A 25,993-nucleotide genomic window follows, 5' to 3' on the forward strand; every position below is an offset into this window, starting at 1 on the left:
CCAGCCTCTGCCTTTTTCCCCTCCTCTCCATAAATAAGTTTTGGAGGTGGCTGGGAGCTGGCTGATCTGAATCTCCTGGAGCGCAGGGAGGGAGGGGGATGGAGGAAGAGCTGGGGTTGGAGAATCAGCATTTGAGTTGCTTAAAGGCGGCTTGTGCTGTGTGTGTGTGTGTGTGTGTGTGTGTGTGTGCAGAAATCTCCGCATGAAACAAAGCGTGGTCAAAGGCAGTGGGAAGATCCAAGCTGTAAAGATAGCTTAGACAAATGTCATCCATATTCTGTGTCTAACAAGAGTGAGAGATGAGGAAACATTACAGCTGTGTGCTGCTCGGGCCAGGCGCTCTCAGCTGGTTTATTATCTGCAGCGTTGACTCGGATCTGCCATATGTTTGTAATCTCTCAGCGAGGACCCAATTTCTCAGGATTATGGAAACTTTTTAAAGCTGCCTAACAATGTACATGACTTTTCCATGCAAATATTAGGCAGAGCATCTTGGTAACCAGAACTTTCTGTGTTGTAAAAGATCCGCTCGTCGTATTTCTTTCCATTCCTGTTGGGTTTTTTTGTGTGTATGTTCAATGCCAATGTGTGTGCTGTAGCCCTTCCCCGTGGATGCAGCCAGCAGCATATGGAACAGGCTCTCGGGACGTTCTCTTGTGAATCCTTTCCTCTGGTCTTTCTAGTGAATGCTTGAGCCCGAGATGAGGCCCTTTTAGTATATGTATTTTTTTCCCTCCCTTGAAAAATTTCTCAGGCTGTTATCTTCCTGTCCTCCTGGAGATGTTTTATTTTTTAATTACGCTTTTTGCCGTGGTGGTGATGCCATACGCCTTCATGGCCATTGCAGTGATGGAATGCCCCAGGATATGGATGGAAGCTGGAGCCTCGGGGGGATTGCCTGGGATATTGCAACCATCGGAGTCCCCGACGTGTGGCTGCCCTTGAGTGCTGAGTAATGTCACTCTTCAGGGAAAATAATGGATCGTGGGGCAGAAGAATACAGCTGTGATACACTGTGCAGGCAGGGCTAAATGAAGCTGTCGTGCAGACGTTTGCTGAGCTGGGCGGTTCGTCTTTCTGACAGCGCTTTGCTGCAAGTATGGGGTCAGAATTCAAAGCCATTTATTGTAAGCGTTTAAAGTTGGATCTGGTTACTGCACTTCTGGAGATGCCATCTTTCCCAACGTGAGCAAGACCAGGTTAGGGAGTTAACAAGATGGATCACTCACGTTATCGAATTGCTGGAGACCTAGATGTCTGGAAGTGACAGCCCAGGCCCTGCTGGGTTTGGTGACTCTCCTTTCCCTACTCAGAGGTTTTCCTGCTGCCCTGTGAGGACATGAGCCTGGTGGATGTGGGCAGGGAGGGCTGAGGACAGGAGCTTTTTGCTTCACGCTGTCAGTCTGTGCCTGCGCGCTTGCTTCAGGGCATCCTCGGGTGAAGGCTCGTGCCGTGCCCTGAATTCCCACAGACCCCAGAGCACGCTTATTGGAAAGCCATAGGGTGTAACTAGGCTTTCCCTCTTCCATCAAGCTTGTGTTTTGCTGCCTGCACGTGTGTCACCGACTGCTGCACAAAACTCACGAGGCAGCGCCTGCCAAGGGGGTGGGGACGTCTCCTTGCCTTGCCCCAGGCAGGGCTGGATGCTGTGCACGCAGCAGGAGCAGCACGAAGCACTGACACATCACACCAGGACGCTTCTCTGCCACAGCTCGCTTATAACCCAAAGCACGGCCGTGGCTTTACCTGTTATTGCAGCTGGTGTGAATTGCCCCGTGCTTGTTTGGCGTGGTACAAGTGTGTAATCCTTAGGGATGCTCGCTCTGGTATTTGCTTCAAAACTTAGATTTTTTTTTTTTTTTTTTTGCATCGGCGAACTGAAGAATGCCAAGGTTTGCCTCAGCAAACTTCTGGCAACTTCTTGATTTTAAACCTTCCTCCGAGCTCGTGGATTTTCTCTGCGATGCTTAAACCTCAAGGATGTATTTGTATGATGGAGACTGGGCCAAGACATCCAGGGTATATACAACCACCGCAGCTTAATAACGCGGTGTGTTCTCCCTCCTCCCCCAGTGCACACAGCTGCTGGACTGTTCCTCTGCACTGAGTTAGTGCCTCTGACCGATGGCACAGTGTCCTAGCTTTGGAGCAGACATGAACCTTGTACATACTGAAAACATATTTCTCATGTTACTTGAAACTGAATGATGGGTGTGACACAGGCTAACGCTTTGGGTCTTTTCAAGTGCCGTCCCTGTTGCCCGTTAATTCTGGTTTCCTGCTTTTGTTTTCGCAGCTGAACCTGCAGACCTCTTGAAGGTATTAGACTTTCACAATTTACCTGACGGTATCACAAGAACAACAGGGTTTTGCACAAGCAGAAGATCTTCAAAAGAAGCAGACGTTGCTTACAGAGTAACGAAAGACGCTCAGCTCAGTGCACCGACAAAGCAGCTGTATCCTGGTAAGCCTGCAGCTTTCTGTATTCATCATATAGAAATACCTGATCCTTTTCTCAGCTTCTCCGGGCACTGCACAGTTCCTTCCCATTCCGTATGTATGCTTCCTTGGCAGAGAGTGAGTGATTCTGCTGTTTTTCGGGGGGGGGGTTGCAAACTTCCAACCATCGAGCGCAGCGGGACGTTCTTTTGTCGTTGCATTTGCATGTAGTGACAGGTTTCATCGAGGGAGATGTGGCCAATGCCTACACATATGTTCCCTCCTATATTAGGAAGTTTGTGCTGTCTCATTATCACACGGTGACATCCAGCTGGGAGAGACTTGGAAGATGCAAAGGAGCGCAGACCGCGTTGTGCTCTGCGTTTGTAGAGTGCCAAGCACAGTAGGAGCTTATTCTGTGGCTGGGGTGTCTCGTAACACAAATAATCACCACAAATGAAAGAATAGACTGCCCCACAAGAACAGATGTCCCAAGAAGATTGTTTGAAGAGGCTGGAGGTTCATTAGAGCAAGCCACAAAGACGCAGGAGTTACAGAGCCCTTGAAGAGCGCTGCTTTGAGGAAATGTTTCCAGTTTGGAATTGAGTGGATTTCAGAGCTTACCAGAGGTTGCTGGAGCCACTGTGAAATCTGGTCTGATGGCCTTTTTTGGTGCAGAAAGCAGAAGAGTAGTGACCCTGAGATGAAAAGCAAGGATGGAGTCTTCTGGCCAATTCAGCAAGGATTGGCTGCCACCACTTCAGGGAGGTTAACCCGAGAGCGTGCAGAACTGAACCGTGGTTGCAGGGGGTAACTCTGCACCATGTGAGAATCTCTTGTTTTTGACTCTTCTCGCCATTTGGATGTCCTATGGGTTCTTGGCTTGCATCTGTTTTTCATGAGTGAGATACGGATGGTGTTTCTTTCAAGTCACCAAGCAACTTCTCAGTTGCACCCACTGGACAAGCGTGGAGCAATTGAAATAGCTCTACCCATCTCTGGACTCTTCCAAAGTAATCTCTGCTCACTAAGGAGATGGGATGGGAAGAGCAGAGCGGAGAGCCCCTGCTTTTTTCCATCAGATCCACAGCAGTTTGCTCAGTACATGCCCATCACGAGATGTGACTTGAGCTCACACCACCAGATGAGTGAGTGGGGAGGTGGAGGCATCGAAGCGGCTGCGGCGCAGTGTGCTAGGGGAAACGTGGCTTTGGTGATTTCATGTTAGCAGCCGGGCGTGCCGCAGAGCAACTTGCCCTCTCTGCTCTTGAGCACCACAGGCAAACGTACACAGTGCACAATATTTTGTGCTAATTAGAAGTTGATGTTTTTCTAAGACGGTAATTCAGTGGGCTTTGCGTTCTGCTTCTGCAGCCGCAGCCAGCAAAGCAAGAGATGTCTATAAAAAGCCCGGCTGTTTTTTCAAACCCACAAGAGTGAGAAAATCTGCTGAGATGCTCTTTGTCCCTGCTCCCTGAATAAAGTTCTGCTTCCCTGCAAAACCGTGCTGCTCCAGCAGAGGCAAGAAAGGCAGAGTTTTCAGTGGCAGCCAGCAAAATGTCTTTTGCATTCTTTCAGCAAATTCTGTCTTCTCTGTGCTGCTTGTGGGTGTCTGCATATATATATATATACACACATATATATATGTATGTATTTAAGAGTTGAAGAATCTCTATTATAACTTGAACAGTCATCTCTGAGGAAAACATCCATTCCAAAATCGAAAGTTTTCTCAGATGAAGAAGACGACCAGAGCTTGGTGACACCACTGAAAAGCAGTTTTGCTCTGAGGAGTGGCTATGGGAATGGCACCATCTTGCACAACAGATCTGCTCTGTGGTTGTACTGGGAGCTGGATCAGCTCATTGTTTTTTGCTGGTTTTATGCTGTTGTGTGGCTAAAGCATTCCTGTCCTCCCCAAACAGCATCAGGGCTCTGCAAGGCTCTACTACACCTGCAGGACCAGCACTATGAAGGCATCCCCAGTGTCTATATTTCAAAGACTGAGCTTGCACGAGAGCCTTCCACCCTTGGTCCCAGCACTCAGGAAAGAAGAATCTGGGCCTGGCTTTGCTCTGTGCACAGCAGAGCACGCTGCAGGTGCCAGCTGCTGGTGTGAAGCAGTGGGTGTTGGGGCTGTGCCCCCCCTGCGTCCACCCCACACCTCGGTGCTGGCTCTTCCCGTGGATCCATCTGCAGAATGGGGGTCTGAACCCTTTGCTGCCCTTCAGGATGTGGTGAATTCGAAAGGCTTCGATCATAGGGTTTAAAAAAAAAAAAAAAGCCACGATGAGCCAAACTCAGCATTAGTGCAGGGCTGTTAGGAGAAGAGAGGGATGTGCAATGAGCTCTCTTTAGTGGACTGAAAATCAAGGCTTATTCCCAAACTCCTTGTTGGGGATGACTTCCCTGTCTTTAAGGGGATTTGGAGCAGTTTCTATGCACTCTATGTATTTATTGTCATGTATATATTGTCCGTGTGGATATGTTTTCATACATCGTTCAATAGCCTGGGTCACTTCTGTGACAGTGAAGGCATTGTTATTTTGCCAGGACAGCAGAGCAGTAACAGTAATGTCAGCTATAATTCATCTGTTATGGTTATTTGGGTTGAGAAACTCACGTCACCATGGAGACGTTTTAATAATAATGAAAAAAAAATTAAAAGCAGCTTTTTAATGAGTTGGCAGCTTGCTCAAGTTGAAAGGTACTGTATTGTGGGTTCATAATGAAATTTTGGACATGAGCTATTTTACATAAAAGGCCCCAAACTCTAGCCTGTAATTGGAACCAGGAAGGCGTATGGTCTTGATTGAGTGCTACAGGAGGATTTGTGTATGTTCAGCAGGAGGGAGATAAAGCTCAGTTCATCCTAGGGGAGGCACCGAAAGCAGATGCCTGCCTTTGCCAGATATCTGGGTCTGTGTCCTGGGAGGAAAATCTGGCTATGACCACCACACTGAATTATTGACCGAGTCCTCCATTTGGAAGATGCTTTCTGCTTCTTTACAAACCTAATGGAGCTGGGTGAGGGATGCTGGCTGGGTGTCAGTGCAGTGTCTGTGCAGGTATCCCCAGGTGCCCACTCAGTGCCCCATTTGCACAAGCTGCTTGCAGCGCTGCCCGCTAGCTGAGCCCACTTCTCAGCGCCTTCTCCTGCCTCCTCCATTGCCCTGCAGTGTAGTCCTCTGCTGGAGAGCTAGATCCACTTATGGCAGTAGATAATAAAGCCTGAGCAGTTCCCAGGCAGAAGAAGAGAGTGATTTCATGGCCTCTTTCCTTTTGAACTTGCTAGCTTTGCTGCAGTCAGAAGAATTCCCTACTCCCACCGCCGTACCCGGGTCAAAATCCCTTCTGTGCCGCTGGGATACCATCTAAGAAAAGCCTGTGGGGGCAGAGGAACCCTACTGGAAGCTTTGGGGCACTGAGCTTGACAATTTTTGTGGTTTATATGGCTGCAAATCTGCAGTTTAAAAATGCTCTATTGTTGTTCCCTTTGCTGCACCCTGCCGCACGCAGATGATCGCACACACACACATACCCTGCTGCCCATGGCAGGGCTGCCCCACTTTGCTGTGCTTGGTATAAGATTTCCCAAGCAGATACCCAGTGGTACAATGCAATCCTTGTTGTGAAAGCCTGGACTTGGAGGAAAGATAGCCTGCACGTCTCATGCTGCTGAAATGAGGTTATGCCCTGCAGGATACCCTCATTTTCCATGGGTCCCATCTCCCACCATAATTTCATCAAGCAAACTCCTTTGCTAATGCTTCTGGAGTTTTTAAGACCTCCTGTTTGGCGTGTGCAGCCAAGCTTTTCCATTTGCGATGCTTTGCTATGAAGGGCAGCAAAGAGCCGAGCCGATGCATCCTGCGCAGGGCGTGACTTGGTGATGTTCGTGTCTGCTTCAAGCTTGCAGTGCATCAGCCCGGAGTTGCAGGGGTTAGAGCCTTCCCATGCAAACCTTGCAAAAAATGGAGGGCAGTCAGCTGAGATCAGAGAAGTCTGCTTTCCTGAGTGGAGAAAAATCTTGGAAACTTGCGAGCTGCTCGATACGCAGACGAACCGGCGTTTCCGACTGTTTGCCAGATTTATTTCTGCTCACAGATTTATTTATTTTTTCCCTGGACCAGCCCTGTAAGCCAAAGCCACAGAATGCTCTGTTCTGAGTCTAGAATAGATGAAACCTGATGCAATTCCCCTACTTCTTTACACACAATATTGGAGAGTTTTATTTGCCTAACTGGCGTGGAATGCTTAGTTCCTTCTGTCTTTCTGGTGCGTTAAGTTAATTTGGAGATGGAGTGATAAATGAAATAAAGGGAGTTTTTGCCTTTTCTCCTGAATGCACCGGGACACATCGAGGAGTGGTTTGCTGCAAATAATGGATTTAAACCAACAGCTTTTTTAGAGTCCCTACCTTCTTTGCGTTGTACTCTCACCCTGGAACAGTAGAGCCCTCGCTGTGATTTGAAATGAGGAGTGGCTTTTGGCTCTGTGGCAGTGCAGTGAGGGCTGGGAAAAGGCTTTCTGGTCATTCATGAAGATCCCCAGTGATGTTCAGTTCTGTGCCATTAGGGTAGGTGGCCCTTCAGAGGCACTGCCCTGCTCCGGCTTTGCAGGTGCAGTCTGCTTTGGGTTGCAGCCCTATGTCTTAGTAGGCTTTGGGGGAAAAGATGGGTCTTCAACTGGCAGCTCTTTCCCATTGTATGCTTTTAGCGATGCTGATGTACACGCATCTGGAGGGGTAAACAATCAGCATTCTTCACATAGATCATTAGGCAACCCATTGTTCTGTAGGGATGCATTGTCTAGGAAACCTGACTAACCTCTCTGCTTTTCCACTCCAGCTTCCCCATTCCCAGAGGACTTCTCCATTTTAACCACTGTAAAAGCGAAGAAAGGAGGTCAGTCCTTCTTGATCTCAATTTACAATGAGCAAGGGATCCAGCAAATTGGTGTGGAGATGGGTAGATCTCCTGTATTCCTGTATGAAGACCATACAGGAAAGCCAGGCCCAGAAGACTATCCTCTCTTTAGAGGCATTAACCTAGCAGATGGCAAGTAAGTGACATTTTGTGCGCAAAGGAACAAACACTACGTTGTTGCTAACAGTACCAGCATGTGTTGTGTGAAATCGGAGTCGTATCAATGTATATACATACGTCCCTTTCTTGAACTTTACCCTTGGGCAAATAAACACTGAGTATGAGAAAGGTGAACCCTGTACCAGTTAGTGCAAACTGTGTTGGTGCTTATGGGGGAAAGCAACGCTGTCGGCTCCTGTTACAAGGAGTCCAAAGAAAACTCTTGTCAGTATAAATTCCCCTTGAATCCTTCACAGGACATAAGGAGGGTGGAAGAGGGGTTAGCCAGGGAGTTATTAGGGTATTTTCCCCCCATTCTGCCCCTCATTGAAGCAAGAACAGGTGCTCTCCAAGCTATTTTGGAGGGCTGAGAAGTAAATGGCATCTTCCAACGCAGTCATTTCTACCGCCAGTGTCTCATGTAGAGTCTGCCTAGAGCTGATTCTCTTCCATTTGCAGATAATGGCAGGCATGAAGGTTTGCGGGAGCGTTTTATGAGGGATTTGTTGTTATTGCAATCATTGGCTTGATCTTGAAAGACCGAGGCTCTGTGTAACATCTGTGGGCTGTGTTCTTCCAGGTGGCACAGGGTCGCCATCAGCGTGCAGAAGAAAAACGTCACCTTGATTTTGGACTGTAAAAAGAAAATAACCAAGTTCTTGGATCGAAGCGACCATCCCATCATTGACGTCAATGGCATCATTGTATTTGGAACGAGGATATTAGATGAGGAAGTCTTTGAGGTAGGTCCTGTTGATGGGCAGCTCTGGAGGCGTTCCACCGAGCTGGGTTTTGGCTGAGGAATTGACAGCTCGTTTTTGAAACTTAGCTTGGATTTTTGCACAGAATTCCTTAATACGTAATGTAATTTTTTTAGAGATTGTGTTCTAACTAGGTGAATGCTTCCTTGATGCAAGCAATGGGTCAGGTCATCTGCTGGAGGAGCTCCCCTGCTTCTCTGCTTTCATGCCCTTGCTGAGGTTTTAGACCAGCCCCTGTGCCAGGATTCTGTGGGCCTGTAGCTCTTGTGCTCTGTGTTGATGGGAAAGGCTCCACTTTTTGGAAGCAGCAGCACTTCATTTATCCCCATGTTACGATTTGAATCCTATTTGAGGCGCACTAAGCAGAAGACAGCATCTCTCTTGCAAATCAGTTCTCTCCGTGTCTGTAGGAATCTGCTCGTTTCCCATGCGTTGGTCATTGCTTCTTGGTTCCTTGCACTGTGACACACGGAGTCTCCTTGACAGCTTGTTTGGCAGTCCTGTCACCTCCCACACAGCGACTGCTTTTGAAAAAGCAACCCCAAATCGTGATGGGTGGAATGTTCCCATGAGCTCCTATGAGTGAAGCGAAGAGATACAGGATTATTTATAGACGAGGTACATATGGTAGAAGTTCTTTTCCCATAGTTCAGCAGCTAGTTGAATACATGCATCTCACTAGCAATCTCAACTTCTGTGGTCTGCTGTACTTCTGAGGCTTTTATGTGTGCCATAATCTTGTCCTTGATCTTGCTTGCGAGCTAGAATTGCTTCCCTGAGATCAGCGCCAGTGCAATGGAGTGTAAACCAAGGCCTATTGACTTCTCTATCTCCTTGTTTATTGCATTTGCACAGAGGAAGTGCTGTATCTCACGGGCCTCCCAGCCCAGCAAAGGGATGGGAAACATCTCCTATCTGGGGGATAATGAGAGCAGCAGTGAGGCCAGCTCCTGCCTGTGCCATGCTGTTGCTCAGAGGGAGAATGGCAGTAATGTTACCAACATCTGGGGGCTGCTAACAGAGCAGAGATGCAGGGACTGAACATTGCTGCCAAAATCCCAGTTAGGGAGCTAGCACCAAGTTTCTGCATTGTGCTAAATTAATAGGCAGTCCCTGGGAAGGTTAACAGTTAAAACAGAAAGTAAAAGCTGGCTTTAATGGGTGCTGGAGTGTCTTGCAAGCATTGGATGCTCTGCCAAAAATGTCAGCGGATGCACTGGTTGCTGTATTTGAAGTGGAGCTGTTAGGTGAAGTGGTGAGCTCCTCCGGGGAGCTGCTGGGGTCTGGGAGATCTGCTTGCAGAAATGGATGTTGCATCCAAACCGGTAAGGAAATGTGGGCTGCTTTGCTTTGCTGCCGTTCGGTGAGCACCATCTCCTCCTTCGCTGAGAAGAAATACTCCAAGCTAAATTATTTCTGTCGAGGGATCGGGGCTGTGCTCAGGGGATGCGTGCACCCTCGTGGGTCCTGGGAGGTGGAGTGAAATAGAGGAGTTGTTCCCCTTTGCTGGAGGCTGCTGCCCTTTGGTCAGCCCTGGGTGCAGGACGCAGCTATGGGGCCGTTGTGGGCACTTCCTGAGAAACGTGGTGTGGTTATTTGACCAGAAATGAACAATTAGCAAGTTTATCTATTAATTTTTTTCCCCGTATACTGCACATCTATGTTGTAAAGCATCGGGATATGCTTTTCTGGGAGGGAGGAGGGAAGCAAGCTCTCCAGTTCTCTGGAATTTGTCCTTTCCTCTTGTCATCCTCATCAAACAAAGAGGGTTTTCAACGTATGCTCTCACACACACACACTAATCAAGATACCAGCAGCTTTAAACTGAACATAATTAATAGTTTTCACGAAGGCAGTGGACTATAACCTAATTTCCTCCATCTCTCAGCAACTTAATTTCCTTTCGGCCCCTCTTTCTTCTCTGCAATCTGCACGCCTAAGCAGAAAGTGTGCAGGGAGGGTTGTGGCTCAGGACGGTGGGAAAGGGGTGCAAACGATCAGAAGGCCGCGTGTTTTTGGAAAGCTGATGGCTCCTGGGCTGAACCATGGGCTGAAGCTGCTGCTGTCCTGCAGGAAGCTGTCCTGACGGCCTTGGCTCGCTGCTGCCTGCTGTGTTTGCAGCCTGGCTGTGGGGCTGTCCCCGCTGTGGAAGCTCCTCCGTCCCATTGGGTGGTGTGGGATGGAAGGCAGTGGCTGGGAGGGCTTGAGGCAGGCATTGCCTCAGCTGTGATCAGCAAGAGCTCTGAGTAGTGGGAATTCCCATCTGCCTGAACCCCGCTCAGGGCTGAAACCAAATAAAACCTCAGCGCTGCTTGTTTGGAAAGTTGTAATTCTTTCAAGTGGAGGTCTCGCTGGGGTCACAGCAAAGTGGCTGCGCTGCCTTTGTCACTGGGGTGCGTGGATGGTGATGTCCTCACTCGTGTTCTGCTGCAGAACCAGCCTGGCAGGAGGGATGGGAGGGGGAGTTCAAGACACTTCTCTAGCACAGCGTTCTTCTGGTGGAAGAACTACTTCCTCTCATTAAAATTCAGTTCACTGGGAGGCTGAGTGGGTCTCTGTGAGGCTCTGGGAACGCCGGGTGGGTTTGAAGAGGGGCCGAGCTGAGAGCCTAGGCTATGCAAGTTAAATTTTGTGCCGAGCTGTTGTTTGCAACAGAAGCGGACAAATGTCAGGGCGGGCTTCAAGCTGTGAGTGAGAGGACTGTGGTGTGAGACAGCAAAGGCCTTTTGCAGGGGGAGAGAGCAAAGAAATAGCCCACGGGGCAGGAGAAACACTTGGCTCGCAGGCTGCAGCGAGTGGTGCTTCTGCAGCTACAGCAGCGCCAGGAGGAGGTAGGAAGGCATGTGGAATGTGTCTCGTTGTTAGAGGGATTAGTTATTTCTGTTGCAGTTTGGATGTGTTAGAAAGCAAATTCCTAGCAGTCTCCTTGTTAGGCATAGATATAAAGGGAGAAGGAAGTTTTGAGAGAGGAGCTTCCCCAGAAGGCTGAGCACCGAAAGCTGGGGGGACTGTTCCAGAGCCTCGCTGCGATGTGCTGGGTGGTGGCCCCGCTCAGTGCTCTGCTCCTCACCCGGGTTATTTGGATGCTTTGTGGGCTTTCATGGGAGATGCCCTTGGCGGGTAACTTCTGCTCCATGCACAGCTCCCTGCTGGGCTCAAGGGATGCCCACCCCAAGCCAAAGCCCCACGAGGCTTGGTGGTTAGCCCAAACAGCGAGCTGCTCATTTAATCCATTTGACTGCTGCATCCCAGGACCCTGGGAGCAGCATCTCCCATGGGACGGCTCTTCCAGCTTAGCACAGAGGTGGTCCTGGGGAAAAGCAGCCTGAGCTGAAGAATTGGTCTGGTTTAGCAGACGCGGGTTGAACCAAAGTTCAGGTCCTGGCTCCGTAAGGTCACCGGTGCTGTGTTTCAGTCCCAAAAGTGGTTGTATTATACCAGCAAACAAAGAAATCCCATAACCTGCAGCTGGAGGTTCTTTATGAATGGAAAGCGCTGCGTAACGTCTGAGGCAGGTACCCATGACCTCCACAGCTGGATGAGGTGAACTCGCACCCTTTGCAGTGCTGATGGAGCATCTCGTGTAAACCCACAGGATCTTGTTTTTCCATAGTAGCATGAGGCTCAGCCCTGCTCTGTAGACCAGCACACGCAGCAATGGGCTGATGAGCAGCATGCGGTTTGCCCAGCCCTTACCAAAGTCCCAGGTGTGTGGCATCTTCCATAGTTCTGCTGAGTTATTGGTGGTTCAGCCGTGTTACGTTTTGGGGGACCCAAAGAGAAGTGGCATTTTGACCCTCTAGAAATAACAGTGGGATAACGCCTGGTGCCGGCGCGGATGAAATTAGTTTTCCCACGAGTAGAAAAGCTCAGTGTGCATGTTGCTTCTGAAGGTTGGCTTCTCAGGAAACGAGAGGAGCTTATTTCGTCCAGCTGAGTGCTGTAACCGTGCCTTATTGGTCCAGTCGGTACCATAAAACCAAATGGTTTCTTTTGATGCTGCCAAACAAGGTGCAAAGTGAGAGGGTCTCCCAGACACCTGCATGTACCTTGCTGCCAAAGCAGGGAAGCTGAGGGCTGGCAGAAACATCTGCTCTTGGCTTAAGCCAAGTGCTGGCCTGGGGTGAGGCACGGTGTTTGACGATGCTGAAAGGATGGTGCTTCTTGTCCTCTCCCCTCCTTTGTGGTGGTGTTGGGTTTTGTTGGCGTTTGAAGACCACCAGCAAAATGAAGGCATCAGAAACGGAGGGAGGGTGAGCTGGAGGGAGCCAGCACGGCCAGGCAAGGAGCCAGGGCTGCTCTTAGGGCCACTGAATGCTTCAGTGCTCTCAGCTGAGGCATTTGTGCTGTTCAGGTGCTCTTGGGTTGACATGCCAGCTCTCTTTTCATCTTCTGCCTCATTTACACTTAGGGGAAAAAAAAAAAAAACAATTATCACTGGAGTTGATAATCCCAGATTTCATTTCACTATCGTCACGGCTTTCTCCTTCCCCATGCCCTTGGATTTACCATTTCTCACACTGGAGAAACTCTTAGCTTTAGCATTTCTGTACGTTATTTTTTTTTTTCCAGATACCTCCAAGGTTACAGGATTGGATCAATAAATTTTGCTTTATCAGAAGGTGTACTACAGAAAATAGGCTTTTTATCCGTGGAAATGCATCTTACTGGTTTTTTTTTGGTGTTGGAGGACAGATTTAGGGCTCGCTTCTGCAGGTAGATGTGCTGTTAACCTGTCAAATAGCCTCTGTCAGCTCCTGCAGGAGGATGGCTGTGCTGCTAACACAGTGGGCTTGTGGGAAAGTCAGCCTGGTGGTAACTGCAGAGCTTGCAGGCTTTCTCATCTCATGGGGAAGAGCTCATGGGGAGCCTCAGCTCCAAATGTCATTCGTGCTTGGGTCCTCTCGTGCAGATGGAAAAAGCACAAGGCACTGGTGCAGGTGGGAGCACTTAAGGAGGAGAAGCAGCAGGGTCCCCAGGGTCCTCGAACCAGGTGCTGCGTTCTGCACAATCCGGGGCAGGAAGGAACCGGGCAGAGCTCGGGCTTAAGTTTTTATCAGCCTTCAAAAAACGCTTAAGAAATTAATTAGGGTCATATACCAACCTGAATTTCTCCGTCGAGATGCGCCGCAGACGCGCGCTCCCGTGTGCTTTTCCCTGCCTCGGCAGACTGCTGGAAGAATTTAATTTACAGTTCTGGCTGCCTGCTTTCCTGGCCCTGCCAAATCTGATTTCACCTCTTTTGCTGTAGAGCCTTTCAGGGAGTGCAAAGAGTCGATGTTTTACACCACCAGCTTAGGCTGTGGTGTGAGATGATGGAAAATAAAACGTCGCGAGCCAGCGTTAGGGTTCTTTATTGAAGATGTCTGTAGCTTTCCCCAGTCTCCTAATAATTCTCCATTTAGTTGCTGGTTTTCTCGTCATTTCTTCTGCTTTTGTTGGTTTTTGTGTTTTTTTTTTTTTTCCAAAGGGATCCTCTTTAGTGAAATGGTGCATTCGAGACATATGGATCGAATCACAGAGCTAGGCTCTTCCAGAATAGCAGAGCTGCCTAGAATATGTCTGCAACTGCTGAAGCTTTTGCCTCCGGATGGCTTTGCAATTAATGGTGAGGTTTTTGTGCCAGAGGCCAAGCAATGCAGTCAGTTAATCAAAACCTCAACGTGATACTTGGCTCGGGTTGGCAAGGGCTTGAGCATGGGATTGTCTTACCCAGGTGCCCAGGGACGTCATCTGGTTTTATCAGCGCGTCTGCGAGTGCGTGCAGAACTGCAAAGCAGCTTGCAGAAGTTGCAGTCCGTGCTTAAGGCGGTTTATTCTCAACCCTAAAGTGACTCCGTTCCTTATGATCCCTACCTGTCAGCTTCCTGTGAGGAGAGTGGAGGTTTGGGTGGAAACATTGGATTAATTGTTTGCGTGCGTTTTGTCCCAGCCCCTGTTTTGCACTGAGATTTTCTGGGTAATTGGCGGCTCAGACACCTGGACTGCAGTCAAGCTTCCTGGCTGGGTCAGGGTTGCCTGTAATGATTGCATTTTGTAATTATGACTAATAAAGCTGCATCTTTAACATTTTAATTCTTTTTTTTTGGTTTGTTGTAAGTGATAAATTCCATTTCATAAACTGTAAGAGACACCGTGTGCTCGTCACGTGTCGGTAATGACTGGAGCTTGCTGGTATCTCATGCCTTCTGGCTGATGATTGCATCCAGTGCAAGGAGAGACGTGCTTTATAGTTCAAACAGACCATAAAAGTGCTTTTATTGACGCTTAACAGCTATGCAGTGCATCATGTATCTTTTAATCCAGCCAAGTTACACACCCAGGCCTGGGAAGCTGTATGGCATTGCTTCTTGCCGTTGCCTGAGCCAAGCCCCAGTCTTGCAGCTGTGCCCAGGTGTAGAAACAGGGTAGGAGTGGTATGTAAATGGGAAGAGATCCAACTGGAGGAGTTTCTGGAGGGGTCCTTCTTTGTGTTTTTTTCTGGCAGAGAGTGATGAATGCTGGAGATACAGAGCAATTAGCAGTCATTAAAATCTAGTGGTAGTACCTTTTGTAAATGATCGATGAAGGGCAGAGGACCTGCCCTGGTCCAAGACAGTGGTTGCAATAGCAGCAACGTGCCATGAACAGGTTTTTATTATTATAGTTCAAACGAGAAGCCTGAATCTTGATTTCCTCACTAGCGACTCCTGCAAGCTAATTGTTTTTGAGCTCTTGCCATTTTGGAGGGTATGGACGAGGATGCTGAGTTGGGAGAACGGTCGGTGCGGGAAGGATGCTGAGCAGTAGCACGAGGGCTCTCCATCACTGCCATCCCTTTGGGCCACAGCAACCTAGAGAGAACAGGAGGGCTATGGCCCAGCTCCCCCTGTCCTGGAGACCCTCCTGCAGAGAGCAGTAACAGTTCATACAGCTAACAGGGAGAATGGAGTGGTCTCTGGAAGGCGAAGCTCATCCTTCAAAATAATTTCCATCCGCTGCAGGGATTGTGGGGTTTGGGGAGCAGAGTTTTGTCTGATGGTTCCTGATGCTTACCTGGCAGAGTTTTTGTATCTAAATGCTGCCAGGCAGCGACGAGGCAGGCTCGTTACACATGATGGATGCTGTTCAGAGCCTCCTCATTACTCTTTCAGCCGATGGCTTCGTTTGTAGCTCGCTTCCCCCGTTGGCTGGAGGGAGGGAGGGAGGGAGGAGAAGGGGGCTCGCTTCTTCCATGGAAACTCTGAGGTGCAGAGGGCTGATTGCAGAGCCCAGACGGGTGATGTAATGCTGGAAACCCGCTCCTCTCCGGTGACATCACGCCAGGGCTCCCAGTGGTGTGGGGGGACATGGGTGTCTGCTGGGAGCCGGAGAGGCACTGTGAGAGTACCCCGGGTGTGGGAGACACTGCATGAGAGCAGACGGACACGTTGGGAGACTGGGAAAGATTTTCTTCACCTCGAGCATAGGGGGAAAGCCAAATACTCATGCTATTGGGGAGAAGTTTCCAGCTGAGCTTTGCTGGCAGCGTTGCTGCGCAAAGATGTGAAAGCGATTACTGAGAGCAGCAAAGAGCCATGGTGTGCCACTGGCCCAAATCAGTGCATGTTTCCCCTTCCCTGCTAATTTGGAAGCCTTGTTCTGCGTGGGAGGTCACACCAATTAGTTTTATTTGCATAAGCGAATTTTTGGCACCGAGGCCTGCGGGCAGGCAAGCATTCTCTTCCCCATACAAAAAAACCTGCTTTGCGTGGCTGCAGCGAATCGTTAGGGGAAGTGCAGGCTCCATGGAGCCAAACTGGTGCCCGGAGGAGCAGGGTGGCAGGCGCCGAGCTCTGCAGCGTGCTGCTCAGGCAGGGGCTGTGCTCGCGTCCTCGCTGACCCAGCAGTGCTCAAACTGAGGTTTCTTCACAGTTCAGGGCTTTGTTGCTATCGTCCTCCCTTTGCGGGACCCTGCTCTCAATCTGTCGTTTCCCTACGGCGCGGCAAAGTGCGTCCTAGCTAGGAGCCTCTGTTAGCTGACTTTGCGTTCAACCCGTTCCCTTGTCATTTAGGTACGAACAAATGAAACACATGTTCCTTGCGCATGGTGAGGCCTTTTTTATTTTATTTTACTTTTTTTTTTTTTTTTTCTTTTGAGGCAGTCTGGGCTGCTTGCCAAAGCCCAAAGGAAAGTCCTAGCCCGCTCCAGACATCCCCAGTGTGCAGGTGTAGTGCTTACTTCCACAGAGCTGAGCAGGATCGAATGTATGTGTTCACAATAAATCTGTCTCCCTGGGGATGGGAGCTGGACGAGGGTATTCCTAATGAGTTGCGCAGAATATTGGATGGGATTTGTGTACTTGTGTGTGTATGGGTGTTTTCTATTCCCTCCAAGAACACGGAAAAAAGCCTCTCACCGTGGGCTCATTGTTCTCCCCACGTAGCCACGTACTGGCCACGGTTCAGGAGGTCAGAACCTGTTTGAACAAGCAGTGCTCTGGCCACTGAAGCAAAATGTGTGTGGAGATGAGAGAATTGGTGGTGAATATTACATTTGTGCCCCGTTCTCTGCTCTGCAATGCCTGCAGACATAGCACGGTTTTCCTGGGGCTTTGATGCCTTGCATAAGCAAATGTATCTGCAGATTCTGCTTACCCATTTCCAGCTTGCTGCTCAGAATGCTGAGATCTGAGCTGTGATGCTGGTCGTGCTGCAGCCATCCCTGATCTGTGACGGGTTTGTTCAGATAACTGCATTTCTGGGCTCAGAGTCACGCCTGCATGCACAGAGGCCATAGGGTGCACCAAGCCAGCTCCTCTTTTGGGATGAAAAATGTGGCAGGTGCCCAGTTAGCTTTGTTACGGGAGCTGAGCAGGATGGTGCCTTTAAACACAAGGCTTTGGAATGGTGAATGTGAGGTGGGAGAAGAGGGAGAGATGTGTGAGCACGGTGGGCAGGCAGTCCTGTCTCCTGGAGGTGGACGGGAGGTGTTATGAGTACACGTGCATGTTAGCTCTGCTCTCCGTTTCCAGCTCTGTACTGAGCGGTGTGGGGCACATTTGCAGAAGTGGTGGGAACCTGCACAAAAGTTTCCTTCTCGGGTGGTCCCAGCAGATGTGTCCCGCTCAGCGCTCCGTCCTTTGGTGACTGCTGCCTGCCAAACGCTGGAAAATTCTTTCCCAACCAAAATTTGGTGTTAAGTTAAATTCTGAGCGTGTCAGCAGATATCCCCACGGCTAAGCATGTAATCCCACTTACATCCTGAGATAACTTTGGCAGCCAGGTCAATTTTCCCCCATTCCTTTTAATCCATAAAACCTGGATTCTGTAGTTACCTCCTGGGGCAGAAGACATTCCAAGTGCTGATTAAAAGCCTCTGTGTAGACAAAACCCCTTGATCCCGAGCCACCTCAGCGAGGAGGGCTGGGGTAAAACTTCATGGTGGATCTTGGGGTGGTGATGGTGCCAACGGAATGCCCTTCAGCAGAGCTCCACTTCCAGGTAATCCAGCTATGAGAAGAGAAGAATTGGGATGGAAGCAAGGGGCATGCAGCTCCGGTACCTTGGTGCTCAGAAGAGCTCCAGCTGCTGGGGGTTGGGAGCAGGAAGCCCTGGTGGAAGTGAAGAGCCACCCTTGGGCAACGGTTGTGAGTCCATAAGGGGGAGGTAGGGGCTCTGCAGTGAGCCCTGGGCTTTGGAGCTCCCTGAGGGCTCACGTGGGGTTTCCTGTTGGAGCTTGGGAAGAGTTCAGAAGGGAGAAGAGGGCAAGGAAATCCATGAAGCAGCAGCGTGGGCCCGCACCTGGTTGTTCTCACTGCCTTTGTAGTAGAGTTGTGAGTTGTCCAAGGGAGCTGCAAAGCGTCCTCTCTGTTACAGCTGTGTTCCCATCGCCACGGATGGCCGTGTCTAGATGTCTGCTGGAGGCTTTGGTTTTTTTTCTAGCCTCTTCCCATTCTCTACCAAGATGGGGACTCTTCACCGCCTCCCCTAGCCCCCTGCTGCCCTTTATGTCTCCCTCCTCCATCACTGGTAGGGCTGGAGACAAAGCCCTGGGCCTCCTGGGACCCACACCTCCCGAGGTGATGCTGCTGACGTGGGGCTGAGCAGGAACTCAGCGGCAGCCTCCAGTGGGGCTCCGAGGACGGCATCCCAAAAGTGCCACTTCACCCAGCAACTTCACTTCTTCACCGCCTGCTTTCCACCGAGCAAGTCCCCCCTATGCTGTTTGCATCCCCAGCCTTGTGTGGGCGGCGCGGCGAGCAGAAGCTGAGCTCGTGCCTCATTTTTCCATAGACGAAAGGGAAATAAATCAACGTGAAACCAGAGCCAGGAAACAGCCACGCTCGGTGCAGAGGGGGGAAGGCACAAAAGAGCAGCGCCGCGATGTGCTGTGCCGCGGCCCGGCATAAGGGAGAATCTGTTTTTTAAGCTATCCCTTATGGTTCACACATATGTCATTGAAGAATAACTTCTGTAGGAAAAAGCTCGCCCCTCGCTCGGTTATTAGTGGATTATTTGATTTGGATGAAGAGGGGAAACTTGGAACGGTGCGATCAGCACTTGGTAACCCGGTGACATCAGGAGGTGAGCTTGGATGGGGGGAATGCAGCACTCAGTGGAACAGTAAAGAAAACAGGGAACTTGAGTATGTGGTCAGGCCTGCAAGCCCACAAGAAGAAATTTGAAGGCTGGGCAGCCTTTGGCAGCTTTTCCTCCCTCTAATTTGGGTTTGTGTGGAGTTTTTCAGGGACTGCGCGCTCCTCTCAAGGCTGTGTCTCCTCTCCAAGGAAAACTCTGCTGTTTTCTCATTTTGCATGAGAAATGGAGCTCGGCTCAAAGCGCTGAGCCCTCAGCTGGGGCACGGGGCTGCTCAGGGCGAGCGTGGCGGGGAATGACCCATGAATGATGAAAAGTGGGGGGAGAGAGAGCAGTGATGTGCTCAAGGAGCTGTGCTGGGTAGGGGGAGCAGCGGCTCGATACACCGGGCACGGAATGAGGGCGTTATTTCAAAACTGTTCATTGTTTCATCTTCTCCTCTCAGCTTTATTAACTGCTAGTTAAAGGGCTGGCGGATCGTGATAGACAATGACATCCATTCATTTTGTCCCATTCATTTCTCAGAGGCCTGGGCTGGGCTTTCATTCCTTCTTCCCCCCCCCTTAATTTCTGTGCTGGACAGTGGAAGGTCAGGCTGATGCTATGGAAATGCCTCCCACTATGTGCAAGCTATTGGTTTACGGTTTTCCAGTGGGCTTGAATGCCGGTTTTGTGGGATGGTGTCTGTGGGGTTGTCCTGGCAGCAAGGACTAACATGCATTGAGTCCCCATACTGTGACCTCGGGCACCCCCAGAGCTGTGGGCAAGGCTGTGGAGGGCAGCTGGGTGCCTGCAAGCAGTGGCTGCAAGGCAGCGTGTCACCCTGTTGCATGCTCCCTGTGATTCATCCTTACATGGAAACTTTTTACCGTGACCATCAAAATCCCATTGCTGAGCGCATCCTGAGTACTCATCAAAGCCAACTTCGAAAGCGATCATCAAAAGAAATGTTTTGAATTATCTAATTTGCTGCTTGCAAGCGTTCAGCAGCAGCATCTGACTTGGTGCTTCAGCTGGGGAGCAGATCTGCACCGTGGGAATAGATCTGAGTCAAACAGGCTCCTGTTTGAAAGCTGTCGGAAGGAGCTGCTTGCAAAACTGCCGCTATCTGCGTATCCATACCCATTATTTTGCAGGCAGTCTGGTATTGTCGATAACTTTGAAAACCAGCGTTTGAATTCTGCACGGGTATCTGACAGAATGGTATCTTGTGATTTTTGAATAATTGATTGCTAGGAAGTCACTCTCAGCTCCTGGCGTTGATGTTGTAGAGAGACAATGGTTACGTTTATTGAAAAGAATAGCTGGGAACTCAGCGGTTCGATTTGTGAGCAGATTGTAAAGAATTCCTTTAGAAGTTATCCTATAGATTTGCACTGTTTCTGGCTTAACGTTTGTAATCTGCAGGGGGGAAAGACCACCAACAAAAATCCCTACAGCAGCTCTGCTGTTAAGGTTGTGTCTGGGCTAGAAGTAAGAACAGCGACAGCAGAGCACATAGTGATCATAGGGCCTCTATTTTTAGGGAGCAGAGGTGTAATTTGCATGGACTACGACACGTTGATTTTGAGGCGGAAATCACAGAGTGGCAAACTGCTGTGTGGTCATATGGGGGGAAAAAACCAAACCTCCGTGGTTTGATGTTGGTGTGTTTGCTGGAGAGCTAGGAACGATGACACATCTGTGTGGCTGGATGTCACTGGCTGAGGGAAGGCTCGGGAGAGGTGGCAGTGCCATCCTGAACATGGCAGCGTTGCACAGTGTCACCCCTTTGGGCTCTGCTGTGTCCTGTGCTGTTCTGCCAAGGGCTGCCTTGCTGAGACCTGGTTTTCTCCTCCACTCTTTTTGGGTTTGGAAAATTGAGAAGAAGGGTGTCTTCTATGTATAGGCCGAAATGCAATAACTGCTCATTTTGTGGTGCTTCAGCTCATCTTTTTCCAGTTACTGTTGTAATTGGGAGCCTCAAAGATGCCTTGAGATTAGTCCGGCCGGCGTTCCTTTTAATTTGCCTTGTGGTCGCTTACAGCTTCTCCTATGGCAGGAACATTAAAGAGATGCCTTGTCCTGAATGCTCCTACAACTGACCAGATGTGAACCCGCTGCAAAGCCTCCCCTCAGACAGTGAACTTGTACCGTGCCTCTCTTTCACCTGGCTGCCTGTTTCCGTGATGTTGATAGGAATTTAATTAGCTTGAGCCTTTATCCTCTGTCAGATGTGATTGAAATCACCTACGAGATGTAAGAGTTATTGAGGCGGACAGACACACCTGTAGCTGCACGGATCACACATGGCTTGCTTTCAGGGGTAAACCAGCCAAAAAAATGCATTGCTGTCCTAATGAATTCATTAGAGGGGAATGCTTCCTCATGTGTTAGAGTTCAAACCTTCAGGTTAAATAACTCACTGTGGTTTCTGGTGTACACAGCAGAGATGAGTATTTGGTTGCTGGCGGTGTAATTGCAGCAGTGGCCAGAAGGCTGGGTTGCTGCTTCAATTGAAGGTGTTTCCCTCCCATGTGCTTGCAAGGGATGCACCCCCTCTAGGTGGGAGCCTCGTCAGAGCACGGCTGGATTTGCTCTAGCTTCTTGTGTTGGAAGAAGCACATCAGGTCTCCCAAGGACCTCCTCTAGGTCTGACCTTGGCGTCTCTCATTCCCTGTAAGATGGCACGTGTGTGCCAAGTCCTACTGCCAAGCTGGCCCTGCCTGCAGAGACTAAACTTGCTTTTCCCTCCTTCCAGCTCTTCTCAGAATCAGCTTTCCTACTTCTCAGTCAAAACTATGAGAGGGGAAAAGAGATTTAGGCTATTTACCACGTTCATGGGAGCTTTGGAGCAGCCAAAGAAAACGGAGTCGATTTGGAAGGGCTCTCTGCAGTCCGACTTCTTATCTTTTCTCTTTTTTTTTTTTTTTCACCCTGCCCCAGAAATAGAAAGAACACCTTTGCCCAGCCAGCAGCTCAGAAATAACCCAGAGAAAGATTTATTTCTTCCGTTCCTGCCTGGTTAGTAGCATGGTCTGGATGGGTCACCCAGCGAGGTTTCCATCCCATGACTATGAGAACATCTTGGGGCTTCAGTGCTCAGCCCCAGCGAGCCAAGGGGCTCCAGCTGCTGCCCTGTTCTGTCTTCTTGGGAAGGTGTCCCCACAGGAAGGAGATCTGCAAAGGCAGGGGGAAAGTGGAGGGAGCTGGATGGAGTTCTTCATCCTGCAGTGCCAAAGTCTTCTCGGGGCTGCTGCTCTGAGGCTATTGGCTTCTTGCACTGCTGGAGGGTACTGAGAGCAGGTTTTGTGTCTTGGCTTTGTGTCCTGCAGCAAGGAGTGGGCTCTGCTCCGCAGGGAATGCCTGGGACCTGGTGGGAGCCATGTTTGTTCAGCCACAACCTTCGCAGGAAGAGAGGAAGAGGCTGGTGATAAGGATTAAGCTTCAGGAAAGCCACTAGGAATGTCAGGCTTTAGCAGGATGTGTGCCCCATGCAAGCTAATTCATTAGGAAGCCGGTCTTGCAAAAGTACCCAAATCTGGATGCTTTCTAGAAGAGCTCCTTTGTGAGTGGATGGGCACTCACAGAATCGTAGAATGGTTTGGGTTGGAAGACACCTTTAAGATCAGCTTGTTCCAACCTCCCTGCTATAGGCAGGGACCACCTCCCTAGGTCACTCACAGCCCCATCCAGCCTGGCCTTGAGTGCTGCCAGGAAGGGGACATCCACCAGCCCCGCTGGGCAACCTGCTCCAGAATGGGATGGAAGTACCCTGGAGATGTCTCATGCTGTCATGACCGTAGAACATGTGCTGAAATGTCTGTACGGAGTGGTATTCCTGCAATAAACAGTTTAAATAGGCTTTGTGCATGTTCAAACGAAAATTGCAACCTCACGCTGATGCCTTGAGGCGTATCAGCAAGGATGAGACACGCGTCGAGGGGCAGCTGAATGTGTGCATATACGTGCAGATATGAAGCATCTAACATGGATAACCCAACCTGCAGCTGCTGCTTTAGGGAGAAAATATTTACTTCAGTGTGATGAAATTTGAACTGGAAGTCACGCAGCTGAATAAAAACGTGTGGTTTGGATTCCTTGTTCTTCCCATGTGTTTCTAATCTGCTGCAGGGTTCAGACATCTGCCCAGAACGTATGATTTACCAAAGGGGAAAAAAAAAAAAAAAAAAAAGAAAAAAGTCTAAAAATGCTCATTTTGCAAATGTAAAGACTGACTTTGCAATAAGAAAATGCAATTTGGGAGTCGTATCCTGCCTAGAGCGAGGTAGAGAGATGTTAGGGTTGGCGGGGGGCTTTCTTCTTTTCTTTTTCTTCCTTTCTTTGCCTCTAAAACTCCAAACTGCGCGCTGTTCTCTTTCCCCTCTTTGAAATAGCCACGGAAACCTCTCATATTATTTTTGCCTGCGTTACCGCAGCGCTTGGCCGGGCTGTAAAGGAGGAGTGAATATAAAGCAGCCTTTTGTAAGAGCGGTCTCTCCCCATCCGTCCTTCCTTCCAGGCTGGGCTGTGCGGTATGAGGAAGCTGTCTGATGGCAGCTCCCTTTCCCTGTCCCTCGCTGACTGTTTGGCACCCGAAAATCCAAGCCGATAAGATTGTGGTTTGTTGAAAAAAGCCGCAAAACGTATAAAAATAGCTCACGGAGCTGGGGCACGATGGCCGGTGGTTTAAGGATCTCTCTCTCTCTTTCGGAGCGTTCCAGCAGCTTTTTTGTGTTTGCTTAATAGTTTTTGGAAGTCAGCTTGGCTGCCTTCTCCTTTCCTGCTGTCCCGGCTGCTTTGCCCTGCCTGCACCTTCCAATCCCGAGTGGGGTTATGGGGTTGGTGCTCGCTCAGTGGAGAGGAACGCGCACACGTCACCCCCAGAGCGCTGGCCCCATGGAAGGCAGCAGCGTTAAGGGGGATCTGGAGTGCTCGAAGCGGAAGGGGAAAATCAAAGCATGCAACTATTCCATCCCAAAGGGCTGCGGTGCGCGGTGGTGATGCCACTGCAGTCGGAGCGGCTGATGCAGGCAGCTGTGGGGCGTGAGAATAACCAGGAGTCATTTCTCATCGCCTCTTCCCCTGGGTGGGTCCGGTTCCCTCATGCAATTAGCCATGATGCTTATTATGAAGAGTAGCTGTCGGGCTCAGCGACGCAGCCGCTGTCTGGCGGCTCGCAGCCCCAGACATGAGTCAAGGAAAGCTGGCCCCGACCCCGCTACGTGCGTGGGACAGCCGCTGCCTGACCCGGGATGCTCCCGCAGGAGCTCAGCTTTTAACCGTGGTCCTCTTTCTGATGCACTGGCCCTGTCCACCTTCAGGTCTTTTGCTTTTTTTTTGTTTTTTCCCCTTTGCATTTATTTCCCCCCAGCTTCTTTTTTCCTGTTTGCTGGAGCAAGTGCCATTGCTGCCAGCAGTGGTGCCTCTCGTGCAGCCCAGCTCTGTGGGTCCTGCAGGGGCTTTTCCTCCTCTGAAACAAAACCATCGAGAAGCCCTAGGGAAATGCAATAGCCTTGCAGTGAATACTTGGTAGGTTTCATGTTTTCTGTGCTTTTGCCAATGCCAGCTGCTCTCCGAACTGCCTGTTCCTCGGGGCGGAGAGAAAAACAACCCTTGCATCCACTAAATTCCTAGATTTTAGTGAAGTGACAGGTAGCTGATCTGCTTTAGCTGTGTTCTTCCACTCGGTTGGTGAGTTCTTGTTCTCCAAGGTCTTGGTGTTGGCTTTAAGCTGGGAGGGACATGGGGTGCTCTGAAAGCAATGCTCGTTTCGGGCTTATGGGGTGACAAACTGCACGGTGTGCACGTAGAGCTCTGTCTGAGCACCACAGCCCCCGTCACAGCCCGCTAGGCTCAGGGTTGGGTGAGGTTACATACAATTGTCCATAAGCATAAAACAGCCTGGGAGCTGTTCAGGACCTTAAAGCTGGTGATTACATGTCCCATCTGAAAGGACAAGGGTTTCAATTAGGCACCGTGCCGGGGCTGGAGCGGGGTTGACATGGGAATGGCTGTTTGAGCATGGCTGGGTTTTTTCATCTTCTGCCTTTCTCTTTGTGGTATTGGCAGTCCGTACATGAGATGCTCTAAGAGTGGGATGTGAGCGTTGTGAATGGGTTTGGGGGGGTAGAGATGTGGGGCAGGGAGAGGAAGAGAGGCCCTGGGCTGCCAGGGTTTGGTGAGGATTCCGTGGAAAGTCTTGGGAAGAAATTGGGAATGATTAATGGCTGTGGCAAACTCAGGCATTTGGAAACAAACGTTACAAATAGGAAAGTCTCTGGAACAGCGGATGAGTCTGTTGCCTGTAAAGCATTGTTGTGTAAATAATCCATACTGCTGATTAATGCTGTGTGCGTTGTCTTTAGGAATTAGCTCTGTGTTATCACTTAAGTGAAAATGGACTTTGGCATGAGCTCTGGCTCTGCGTTTGCTTCGGCCGCTGCCGTTGGTGCTCGGCGCTGTGCCTGGGGCTGCGGCCACTGCCCGAGGAGCTCTTACAGGAGCGTGGGATGTTGTTGACATTGGGAGGCCGTTAGAACTGAGACTGGTGGAGAAAAGTAGTGTCTGCTTGGAAATCAGCTTTGTGTTAGTGTCTACTGCTCTGTTAATGACTTGGGTCCTTGACTGGTGTTTGGATATTGGCAGAGCGACGGCTTCTCCAGGGGAGTTCTCCAGAATTAGCAAAGCCATCTGGCTTTTGCTCTCTTCTGAGTGACTTGCTTGTCCTCCTCTTCCACTAAGGAGCCGTTGCTAAGCAGCTTGTAATTTGTAGTGCGATGTTACGCTGCAGTCTGTCATAATGGACGCCGTGCTGTGCGGTGGGCTGTGCAAGCATGCAAGGAGCACAACCCCCTTGCTCTGAAAATCCCTGTTCATCAGAACCAGCCACACAGCGGAGCGTGCAGGGCTCAGATGGGAGAAGGACAGTGTGGCCTTGCCAGCCTTCGTGCCAGGGCAGGGGCCGCACAGCGGGATGCCGTGTCCCTCCCTGCTGCTCCTGCAGAGCGCATCCGCACCTGATGGGAGATTGGGCTCCTCCCTGGCGTTACGAGATAGAACGTTACTAAGGAGGTTAATTGCCTTTGAGCTAAAGGGCTCATTTCTCGTTGCTGTGGTCGGGGATGGAGGTGCGTAGGCTGTGCGAATAATCGCTGTCGGTCACCGAGT

The 25,993-nt window shown here is 50.0% G+C and overlaps 1 protein-coding gene across 3 annotated transcripts in view; it reads left to right on the forward strand.

The window, feature by feature from the left end:
* COL5A1 (collagen type V alpha 1 chain) overlaps positions 1-25,993 on the forward strand; it is a 127,152-nt gene that overhangs the window by 25,250 nt on the left and 75,909 nt on the right. For all 3 annotated transcript variants that reach the window (XM_021413741.1, XM_021413739.1, XM_021413740.1), the window contains exons 2-4: positions 2,297-2,464; positions 7,290-7,503; positions 8,107-8,269. In XM_021413741.1, the coding sequence (XP_021269416.1) occupies positions 2,297-2,464; positions 7,290-7,503; positions 8,107-8,269 (545 nt within the window). The remainder of the gene's footprint in view (positions 1-2,296; positions 2,465-7,289; positions 7,504-8,106; positions 8,270-25,993) is intronic.

Source organism: Numida meleagris, chromosome 16, assembly GCF_002078875.1.
Source record: "Numida meleagris isolate 19003 breed g44 Domestic line chromosome 16, NumMel1.0, whole genome shotgun sequence".
Taxonomy (NCBI): Eukaryota; Metazoa; Chordata; class Aves; order Galliformes; family Numididae; genus Numida; species Numida meleagris.